The 12525-nt window shown below is 39.3% G+C and overlaps 1 protein-coding gene across 1 annotated transcript in view; it reads right to left on the reverse strand.

Moving 5' to 3' along the window:
• LOC132394768 (low-density lipoprotein receptor-related protein 1-like) overlaps positions 1-12525 on the reverse strand; it is a 1611265-nt gene that overhangs the window by 116099 nt on the left and 1482641 nt on the right. The window contains exons 71-72 of the mRNA XM_059971176.1: positions 6756-6885; positions 327-449 (exon numbers count right to left, since the gene is read on the reverse strand). Coding sequence (XP_059827159.1) covers positions 327-449; positions 6756-6885 — 253 coding nt within the window. The remainder of the gene's footprint in view (positions 1-326; positions 450-6755; positions 6886-12525) is intronic.

The raw sequence follows: 12525 nt of genomic DNA on the forward strand, positions 1-12525 counted from the left end.
AATCCTTAGATAACCCAGTTCCTTCTTCTTTATAGTGAAGTACCAAAATGCTTTTCAAGGAAGTTGTCTAATGCCTCCCACCTTGTCTCACCATCATATTATAACTTTCCGAGCAGTCTTGCCTTACCCTATTACTGCCTGCTGTCTCTTTTTGCAGAGATTAAGATCAAGAAAATCTCATTAAACTAAAGCATGCTTCTCCTTTTTATCAGAAATGTAATCCATCTACTTGATTCCACAACATCTCTCTCCAGTTTTCTCTCTCTCTCTCGAGAGGAAAATAAACATCAGAGCATTTAATGAATTAAAGAAAGTAATTGACCTACCACACATTTCTGGATTTTCATCAGAGTTGTCTCCACAGTCATCCTCACCATCACACAGCCATGATACAAGTTTACAAAGTGTATTGTTGCATTGAAATTCATCTACATTGCAGGTTGTTTGTACTAGAAAACAAAAATATGAAATAAACTAATATTCAGATTCTTAGAACAGGATCATTAATCTCATCATGTCAATTAAAGGACAAGTGATTTCATGGACTCATTAATTTATGGAATTATTTTGCTCACTTCTATGAGTAGTAACTTATCTGCCAATCTGTAGTTTTTGCTCCTAAACAGGAGTTCTTTGTTAATTTTATGATATTAATGAGAACAAGAAACATATATGATGTTCAATATCTTTAGATAATAAGCTGTAATTATTCTGAAGGGGGAAAATGCATCTTGCATCATATTTTTTTGCCTTCTCTTTAACTTTTGCATCTAAAAGACTTGTTTTTGAGGGGATAGGGATCAATCGAGCTGAGGCTGGGGTGAGCTTAGGACAACTGCAGTTCATTGCAGTTCCATACGAGTAAATGGTAAAAAGCAGAAAACGATTACAGGCTGGCGCAAAATACCGGAAGGATAGATTCATCTCTTCACAGCCCGCTTATCACACCTGGAAGGAAATTTGCCATGATTTCCCCGTGAGATCATTGCTTAGAATATAAATTGACCATTAATTATATCGTTAGAGCCTCATATGTCAAATGAGAAAGGGCATGTGGCAGCTTCTTAAAAGAGGTGTGTTCAAAACAAATAATTACTCGTATGGAAGGCTGAGATTTAAAACTTTAGAGTCGTACAGTCAGAAAACACTACAAGTACAAAAACAGGTTCATCGGCTCATCTAGTCCATGCGGAACTATAAATCTGTCTAGTCCCATCAACCTGCATTTGAACCATAGCTCTCCATACCCCTCCCATCACATGCCTTTCCAAATTTTTCTTAAAGGTGAAATCAAACACATATCTATCACTTCCGCGGTAGCTTGTTCCATACTTTGATGACCCTCTGAGTGAAGAAGTTTCCCCCCATGTTCTCCTTAAACACTTCCCCTTTTACGCTTAGCCCCTGATCTCTATTTCTAATCACAACCAATTTTAGTGGAAGAAGCTTGATTACATTTACTGTGTCTATACCCCTCATAATTTTGTATACCTTTTTCCAATTTTCCCTCATTTGTCTATGCTCTAGGGAACATATTCAACCTTTTCCTATAACTCAGATCCTCAAGTCCTGACAACAGCCTTGTAAACTTTCCCTGCACTCCTTCAAACTTATTGACATATCTCCTGTAGACAGGTGACCAAAACTCCACACAAGATTCCAAATTAGGCCTCACCAACAATACTTTGATTTATGAAGTGTAACATGTCAAAACTTTCTTTACAATCCTATGATGCCATTTTCAATGAATTACAGATCTGTACTCCTAGATCTCTCTTTTTCTACCACACTCCTCAATGCCCTACACTCATGTAAGTCCTACCTTGATTTGTCCTCCCAAAATGCAATACCTCACACTTATCTGCATTAAATTCTACCTGCTATATTATCTTCTGTCCACTATACCCATAATCTTGGTGTTATCCACAAATTTACTGGTCCTGTTTTCCACATTGTTATCCAGATTTTTGGTATAATGACAAACAACAGCTAACCCAGCACTGATCCCGATTGGCACTCCACTAGGCACAGGCCTCCAGTCAGAGAGGCAACCATCCGTACCACTTTCTGGCTTCTCCCACAAAGTCAAGGTCTAATGCAATTTACTATTTCATCTTGAACGCTGACCAAATGAACTTCTTGACCAACCTCCCACGTGGGACCGTGTCAGATGCCTTGCTAATGTCCATGTAGACAACATCCACTGCCTTGCCTTCATCCATTTTACTGGTAACTTCCTAGAACAACTCTATGAGATTGGTTGGACATGACCTACCACACATGAAGCCATGCTGAGTATCTGTAATCAGTCACTGTCTATCCAAATATTTATATATCCAGTCTTTGAGAATACCTTCCAATAACTTGCCCATTATTGATGTCAGGCTCACCAATCTATAATTTCTTGCCTTATTCTTAGAGCCTTCCTTAAACAACAGAACAACATTAGATAACCACGGCTAAGGATGTTTTAAATATCTCTGCTAGAGCCCCTGCAATTTCTGTACTAGTCTTCCACAAGTTCCAACGGGACACCTTCTCAGGCTCTGGGGATTTATCCACCCTAATTTTCAAGACAGCAGAATGCTCCTCCTTGGTAATCAGTATATGGTTCAATGCCTCAACTCTGCTTTACCTCACTTCTACAGAATCTGTGTCCATCTCAAAAGTAAATACAGATGCAATTAAGTTATTTAAGGTCTCTGCAACTCTTTTAGATCCATGTTAGATGACCACTCTGATCTACCAGAGGACAAATTCCTAAGCTTTGGTCTTAATATACACATCTGTAAAGCCCTACGGATTCTCCTTCACCATGTCTGCTAGAGAAACCTCATGCCTTCTTTTAGCCCTCCTGATTTCCTTAGAACCATAGAACACTACAGCACAGGCCATTTGGCCACTTTAGTCTGTGCTGAAACTTTATTCCGCTAGTCCCATTGACCTGCACCTAGTCCATAACCCTCCAGACCTCTCCCATCCATGTAGCTATCCAATTTATTCTTAAAACTTAACAGTGAGCCCACATTTACCACATCAGATGGCAGCTCATTCCACACTCCCACCACTCTCTGAGTGAAGAACTCCCCCCTAATATTCCCCTTAAACATTTCCCCTTTCACCCTAAAGCCATGTCCTCTTGTATTTATCTCTCCTAATCTAAGTGGAAATAGCCTACTCACATTTACTCTGTCTATACCCTTCATAATTTTGTAAAACTCTATCAAATCCCCCCTCATTCTTCTACACTCCAAGGAATAAAGTCCTAACCTGTTCAATCTTTCCCTGTAACTCAACTCCTGAAGACCCGGCAACATCCTAGTAATTCTTCTCTGCATTTTTTCAATCTTACTGATATCCTTCCTATAGTTAGGTGACCAGAACTGCGCACAATACTCCAAATTTGGCCTCACCAATGTCTTATACAACCTTGCCATGACATCCCAATTCTTATACTTTGATTTACCAAAACTTTGATTTATGAATGCCAGGATGCCAAAAGCCTTCTTTACAACCCTGTCTACCTGTGACACCACTTTCAGGGACTTATGTATCTGAACTCCCAGATCCCTTTGTTCTCCGCACTCCTCAGTGCACTACCATTTACCGTGTATGTCCTACCTTGATTTGTCCTTCCAAAATACAACACCTCAAACTTGTCTGCATTAAATTCCATCTGCCATTTTCTGGTTCATTTTTCCAGTTGGTCCAGATCCCTCTGCAAGCTTTGAAAGCCTTCATCGCTGTCCACAACACCTCAATTTTAGTGTCATCAGTAAACTTGCTGATCCAATTTACCACATTATCATCTAGATCATTGATATAGACACCAAACAACAATAGTCCTAGCACAGATCCCTGAGGCCACTCATCACAGGCCTCCAGTCTGAGAAGCAATCATCCACTACCACTCTCTGTCTTCTCCCATACAGCGAATTTCGAACCCAGTTTACAACCTCTTCATTGATACTTAGTGTCTAAGCCTTCTGAACTAACCTCCCATGTGGGACCTTGTCAAATGCTTTACTAAACCCCATGTATTCAACATCCATGGCCTTTCCTTCATCTTCTTTCTTGGTAACTTCCTCAAAAAACTCTACAAGATTCGTTAAACACAATCTACCATGTAGAAAGCCACGTTGACTATCCTTAATCAGCCCTTGGCTGTCCAAACACTTGTGTATCCGATCTCTCAGAACACCTTCCAATAACTTACCTACTACTGATGACAGGTTCACTGACTTGTAATTACCTGGTTTACTTTTGGAGCCTTTTTTAAACAACGGAACAACATGAGCTACCCTCCAATCCTCCAGTTCCGCTCCCGTGGCTAAGCACATTATAAATATTTCTGCCAGGGTCCCTGCAATTTCTACACTAGTCTCTCTCAAGGTCCGAGGAAATATCATGTCAGGCCCAGGGGATTTCTACCTTTATTCGCTGTAAGGCAGCAAGTGCCTCCTGCTCTTTAAACTCTATATGTTCCATGACACTACTGCTTGTTTCCCTTCTTTCCATATAAGCTATGCCAGTTTCCTGAGTAAATACTGATGCAAAAAAACTCTTTAAGATCTCCCCCATTTTGTGAGGCTCCACACATAGACGACCAATTTTGCCCCTTACTATCCTTTTACTCTTAATGTACTTGTAGAAACCCTTCAGGTTTACCTTCACATTATCTGCCAAAGCAAACTCATGTCTTCTTTTTGCCTTCCTGATTTCCTTGTTGCCTATACCTGCTACATACCTCTCTCTTTTTCTTAACCAGATCACCAATATCCCTTGAAAACCAAGGTTCCCTATGCCTGTTAGCTTTAACTTTAATCCTGGCAGGAACATGCAAACTATGCACTCTCAAAATTTCGCCTTTGAAGGCCTTCCACTTACTGAACACATCCTTGCCAGCAAACAACTTATCCCAATCCACTCTTCCTAAATGCTTTCTCATTTCCTCAAATTTGGCCCTTTTCCAACTTAGAACCTCAACTTGAGGACCAGACCTATCCTTATCCATCATTAACTTGAAACTATTGACATGATCACTGGACCCAAAATCTTCATCTACACTCACTTCTGTCACCTGACCTGTCTGATTCCCTAACAGGAGATCAAGTATTGCAACCTCTCTTGTAGGTACCTCTATATGTTGATTTAGAAAACTTTCCTGAACACATTTGACAAACTCCAAGCCATCTAGCCTTTTCACAGTGTGGGAGTCCCAGTCAAAATGTGCAAAGTTAAAATCCCCTACTATTACAACTTTCTGTTTCTTACGTCGGACTGCTATCGCCCTATAGATTTGCTCTTCCAATTCTCTCTGACTATTGGGCAGTCTATAATATAACCCTATTAATGTGGTCACACCTTTCCTGTTCCTCAGCTCCACCCATATGGTCTCAGTAGACAAGCCCTCTGGGCTGTCCTGTCTATGCACAGCTGTGATATTTTCCCTGTCTAGTAATGCCACTCCTCCCCCTTTCATCCCTCCCCCCTATCACATGTGAAACAATGAAACTCCAGAATGTTAAGCTGCCAATCCTGCCCCTCCTGCAACCAAGTCACACTAATAGCAATAATGTCATAATCCCACCTGTCAATCCATGCCCTCTCATCTGCCTTACCTACAAAACTCTGCATTGAAATAGGTGAGCCTAGGAATATTTCTATCACATACAAACCTTTGCGTCCTCAGCCTCTGCTCGCCGAAGCCTCTCGAGCCAAAGCCTCAAAGCTCCACTCCTACCCTGATCCACTCACCCATTGGCTGCTCCTCTTGAGTTACCCCTCCTTTTATTTGTCCCTGCCAATTATCTCAAGTACTCACTCCCTCTAATCAACTAACCAACACTCTGTTTAACCCTTCAGTTGCCCTCCATGCTCCTTTTAAAGCACACTCACCTCAACCCCTCAGCTGTTTCCCAGCACACAGCACTCTCCCAAGCCCCTCACTCCTCCTCCTGCTGTGACAGTCCCGCAATCCTTCTTAAATGTTCTCTTGTGTTTCTAATAATCCTCAAATATCCCATTTGTTCCTACCTTCTTATCCTGTACATGTTAAGTAGCTCCTTTCTGTTCTTAACCAGGGACTCAATATTTATTGAAGACCAAGGTTCCTTAAACCTGAATCCTTTCATTTTATTCTGACAAGAACATTCAAACTCTGTACTCTCAGAGTTCACTTTCCAAAGCCTCCCATATGCCAAGTACACCTTTGCTAAATAACCTGTCCCAGTCCACACTTGCCAGATCATTTCCGATAACATAAAAATTGGCCTTTCTCCAATTTACAATCTCAACACGAGGACTAGACTTATCCTTCTCCATAATTAACTTGAAACTAATGGCATTATGATCACTAGTTGCAAAGTATTCTCCTACACAAACTTCTGCCATCTGTCTTGTCTCATTATCTTGTCTCCTTGGCTGTTACTATTATACAAAAGGCTTTGAACCTTTAAGATGTTCATGGAAACACTGCACGGCCATTAAACTGAGGTTTCTAACTTCCTTCATATAAGCAAAGAGAATTATTAGGGTCTGAAGACATCCATGGCTGTTGCGATAAAATTCTCAACCAAGAACCCACCGTATGGCAATAGAATTTACTGCACATAAAACGTCTATGCATGGTCATAAAAATCCTGGCAATAAGCAAGGCTACTAATATAGTCATATATTCTGCTTAGACATATATCATTCTAGTGGAACTAAAAATTATCTGATATGAAAGAATCCATTTAATCTATTTCATTTACCTTGTTCACAGTTTTCCTCATCACTGCCATCTAGACAATCAGTTTCTCCATCGCAGTGCCATCTGACAGGAATACAGTGGCCATGCTTACACTGGAACTGATCCTCTTTACATTTAATTACACAGTCTTTCTGTTAATATAAATCATATGCAAGATTTAATGTAATAATGTTTGTCACCAATGCCATATGGCTAATTACAAAGGAGTCAAAATTATTAAAGCATGATGCTAATTATCTGTTGTAAATTTGGAGATGACAGCATTAAGGGCAGATAAAATTTAGAGTAACTTAGTAAGTCAGACAACATCATTGACTTGCAACATTTATAACAATACTCATAATTTTTATTAAAGGAAGTATGTTTGTAGAGCAGACTAGAAATTATCAGGGACCACATGTTTAATTTTAATACATAATCACATTTATCTATCTGCAACATACCAGCATTAACAGGGTCTAAATCGTATCTCTGGGAAGGTCTTTTAAAATCCATAGTCACAATCTTTCAAATAGAATCACTGAAGTCTTCTAGCAATTTTAACAGTTAACGATTAATCAATTAATTGCAATGTTCAATAGGTCAAAATAGTCAGGACAGAGTTGTCCTTGCCAGGATCGCTGCAGTTTATCCAAAATATCCATTTGGATCCCAATGGCAATTGTATCATCTTGGATTGAGCTACATAAAATTATCAAGGTCACTGAGGACAAATGTTCTAAACTAATATGCTGTGTAGTTGATGTAGTCTACATGAGCTTTTGACAAAGCACTACAAGGAATGCTAATCCAGAAGCTTAGAGTCCAAATAATAAATAATCCCTTATGGTAAGATTTCAAACTGAGTAAAGAACGATTTGGTAGAATGGTTTCTGTAATTGGAAGACTGCGACCATTGAAGTACTAAAGGATCACTATGAGATATTTACTATTTCTTATGTATATTACCAGTTTGGATCTGAAAATAGAAGATATGATTAGCAAGTCTGCAGCTGAAGCAAAAATTGGTAGTGATGCTAATAGTCTTAGCTTGTAGAATGTTACTGATTAGTTGCTAAATTTGGCAGAGCAATGACAGATGGAAATTAACCATGTGTGAGGTGATGCATTTTGGGAGGTCAAAAAGAACCCAGAATGATCGGACCTGGGAACAGAGCAATGCTCCTCTGCATTCAGAAGCAGGTCCAGCCACAAAGTGAAGGTCAGATGCACCCACTTCTGTTTGGTCAGTGAAGCTGGTCTGAGCCATAAGGGCAATGTTGGCTGTACTCTGTGGAAGACCAGCCATTGGTCCAGCCCAAGGTCTTCAGTTGCTGGGGAAACAGCAACTTCTCCACAACTATCAGGTGTTTGAATCAACCCACATTCTATCTCTGCAATGGAGCACTGTAGGCTACCTCTTGTACAATCATGGTCTTATTTCTGATTGTACCAAAACAAAGTCATAATCTTCTTTCTCTCTCATTGTCTTGTACAATTTATATTCTGTAAGCTGTCTGTACCTGCAAGCCTGTGATGCTGCTGCAAACAAGTTCTTCTATTTTAGCTGTACTTCTCTATACTAATGCAAATTGTAACAAACTGGTCCTGGAGAGGGGGAAAACGTGATTTACTGAAACTGTAGCAGAGATAACCTTCAGTTAGAGGCTAAAAAGAAAGCTGATATTTTTTTGCAGTGACACTTGAGGGAGATGATTAACCGAAGTTCTAAAAAGTGAGCATATTTTCAATAGAATAAATATGAAGAACCTCTCACCAATGGATTGCAAGCTGGTATTCAGAGAACACAGATTCAAGGTTATATCCAAAAGAATTAAAGGAGATAGGAGAGAAAATAAATTGTAGCAAACTGTCATAATATGGAAATCATTGCTTGTATGTTTAGTGGAAACAGATTTACTAACAGCTTTAATGAGGGAATGGGACATACACTTGGAAGCAAATGTCGAACAGTGGGGGAAGTACAATTATGTGAGATTAACTGTAATACTTGGTCAAAGGACTTGCACAGATACAGTGATCTGAACAATTTGTACTCAATGAACTGACGTTCAAACACTATTGTAGCTAAAGTACAGGGTATGAAGGATTATAGATTTTCATCTCCAGCCACATTGAATAAATAGTTTGATTTTAAAACTTTCACACAAAAAAAAACAATGGAAAACAATGCTCTGTGAATATTACAGCATTTCCGTGGCTGTGTACATTGATAAACAGTGCTATGAGATCAAAAAATCTGTCAGGATGCAGAGATCAATAGATAATTATCAAACCTACTCAAAGGGAAAGGACTCGAAATAATTTTTAATGCTTCTATAAACTATCCATCAATGTCTGATAATTCAGAAGATATTTGTACAGGTATTAAAGGAAATTCACATGTTTCCTGGGGTTCTTGCACAAAGATTTCATGAAAGGAAAAAGAAATCCCAAGCTACAAAGTCTTCTTCAAAGAAACTATGGCAAGACTGACATGCCATACGTAGCATGTTGATGAAACTACATGATGGCATGCAGCAGCAAAGTAGATGGGGAAGTAGGACTTGGTTTCCACCTGCTATTCAAAACAACTATGTACACAGAGGAAAAACCAGGACAAACAAAGCTGCACCACTCATAGAGACAGAATGAACTCCAACTCCTTCCGTACACATGGGTCAGCAATGATGCATTGCTGTTTAATGATTTGTTTGCCTGGCCTTATAGCAGAGGTGTAGCATGAGGGGAAACTAGTGATGAAGAAAAAATGTAAAGTAAGTAAAAAGGAAATATTTATTTAAGCAGAATTTTTTTTGTTGTTGGCACACATATACAGATCACTGGAAGCTCTTTTTTTGGCAATTATTAGAAAAAACTTAAAGAGTTATGACATTTAACTTAACATTGGTTCGTAAATACTCTCAAAGATTTTTATCAACCCCTCTGTTAGTCTTTTACATGATGATGCTGACAGCAGTTAATGCTTCAGTAGGCTACATAGTGTGCTGAATGTAGAGTTGTGTGGCTATCAATGATATTTCTGCTGAAGTGGAGAGTGGTAAAGATTTTATCTTAAGACAGAGAGTACGTAATCATTAAAATAATCATTGCTGGGTTAGATTTCTACAGCTTTAATTCTGAAATTAAAAACAAGTAAATGTTTTTTCGCATTCAATTAAATTGTTATTTTAAAATAAAATCAGAAAGCATTTATTTGCTGATAAAATATTTTACTCATAAAACCAGTGTTAATTCACAAATTCTGAAATTGCTCAAGAGAGACAGCAGATGGCAGTCTACTGCTGGTTATCCGTTAGATTCAACATTCAAGATTGTTTATCATTTCCAGCACACAAGAGTAAAGGAGAATGAAATATTCTCACTCAGGATCCGATTTAGCACAAAAAATACAATAAGTTAAATAACACAATAACAATAAAAACACAATACATATAAATACATAAGATAGCTTTGATGAAAGATTGTGTGTATATTCATAAAGTGATAGTCACATATTCATAAACAGATACACCTCCTGTGCTCCTTGATGGGGATATACAGGTATATGCTGCTCCACGTTCATAGTACCATAAACGTCAGCCATCTTGAGTCCCAGGTTATCTTTAACATTCATAAGCTGGAATTTGAGCTTTCTTATGGGTTAAAGACAAAGGCCTCGTTCTAAGTACTGTAATTTGATGATAAACAAGGTGGCACAGCGGAAAACTTACTGGATTTGGACTAACCAAACAGGAGGGATGGGTGACGGGGGTAGATATCCCACCAGATTAGACATGCCGAGGCATCATCCCAGATGAAGATGACAGACATGAAATGTCAGTTAAAGTCGATACCTGTAGCTGGCTGGAAGCATGAGGAGAGTTTATTCATAATATACACTGGGAAAGCAGTAGATCCTTTTCCATGTTGGAGACATTACTAAGATAAGGTTTTGGGGTACTTGGAGGCACATGATAAAAAAGCCAAAGTCAGCATGCTTTCCTTTAGGGGAAATCTTGTCTGACAAATCTGTTGAAGTTCTTTGAGGAAATAACAAATGGGATAAACAAGTGGAGGTTGCTTACTTGTATTTTCAGAAGGCCTTTGACAAGGTGGCCCATATGGGGCTGCTTAACAAGATAAGAGCCCACCTTAATACAGGAAGGATAATAACATGAATAGATGATTGGCTGACTAACAGGAGGCAAAGAACGGGAATAAAGGGGGCTATTCTGATTTGCTGTTTGTTGACTAGTGGTGTTCCACAGGAGTTGGTTTTGGGACTTTTTTTGATGCTATATGTCAATAATTTGGATGATGGAATTGAGGCCTTTGTGGTCAAGTTTATGTCCTGATGAGGGGAAGAATTATTTTCTGCTTATTCTATCTGATCCCTCATAATTTGTTATATACCTCAATCATATCCTCTCCTAACTTCCTCTTTTCAGGGAAAATAGATTTTTTAGTGTCTTCTTATATGTCATTTTGTAGCTTGATAGGGGTGTAAAATATGATAAGAGGTATAGACCGAGAGGATTGTGAAATGGTTAATACAGAGGGTATTATTTTTAAGTGACCAGAGGAAAGTATGAAGGGGATGTCAGAGGTAATTTCTTTACACAGAGAGGAATGCCAGGGTGGTGGTAGAGACAGATATATTAGTGACTTTTGAGAACATGGATGATCGAAAAAAATGGAGGGCTGCGTAGAAGGGAGGGTTAGATTGATGGTAGAGTAGGTTAAAATGTCAGCACAACATTGTGGGTCGAAGGGCCTGTATTGTGCTGGAATGTTTTATGTTCTATCACTGAATCATTCCAGTACAGGTGATATCATGGCGTTTATCCTTTGCTCCCTCTGCGCTTTGCACCCGGCTGAGGGTGATGAATATTTCATAACATTGAATCATGATATCCCTGTTTTTGTCTTTAATGCCCTGAATAATTCATTGTAATATTAATTGTATATACAAGAATCACTAGAACCTAGAATGGTTTTGGAGGACAGGAAATTTTGCAAATGTCAACCCACTCTTTAAGAAGAATGAGCTTTTGGGGTACTTGCAAGTACATGAAAAATAAGCCAAAGTCAGCGTGGTTTCCTTAAGGGGAAATTTTGTCTGATAAATCTGGAGGAAATAACAAGCAGGATAGACAAAGAAGAGTCAGTGAATGCTATTTACTAAAGGCCTTTGGCAAGGTACTGCACGTGAGGCTGCTTAACAAGATATGAGCCCATGTGATGCACCATCAATAACTCTCTGAGGCGTGAGGCGAGATATCGGCTTTTATTGACTGGAAGAAAGAACAAGCAGCAATTGACCACCATGCTACATCCTGGAGACTGAGGGCAGGCCTCAATCGCCTTTATACCGGGGTCCGTGGGAGGAGCCGCAGGAGCAGTCAGCAGGGGGCGTGTCCAGACAGGTATATGTAGTTCACCACACCATGGTATTATAGGAAAGATACCAGCATGTACAGAAGGTTGGCTGACTGGCAGGAGGCAAAGAGTGGAGAACAAAGGGTGCCATTTGTTGTTGGCTGCTGATGACTAGTGGTGCTCTACGGGGGTGGTGTTGGTAACACTTCTTTTCACGTTATATGTCAATGACTTGGATAATGGGATTTTTCACTTTGTGCCCAAGTTTGCAGATGATGCAACGGTAGATGGAGGGGAAAATAGTGTTGAGGAAGCAGGGTATTTGCAGAAGGACTTAGACAGATTTGGTGAATGGACAAAGATGTGTCATGCACTTTGGTATAATGAATAAAACCATAGACTATTCTCTA

Source organism: Hypanus sabinus, chromosome 5 (assembly GCF_030144855.1).
Source record: "Hypanus sabinus isolate sHypSab1 chromosome 5, sHypSab1.hap1, whole genome shotgun sequence".
In the NCBI taxonomy this organism is placed as follows: Eukaryota; Metazoa; Chordata; class Chondrichthyes; order Myliobatiformes; family Dasyatidae; genus Hypanus; species Hypanus sabinus.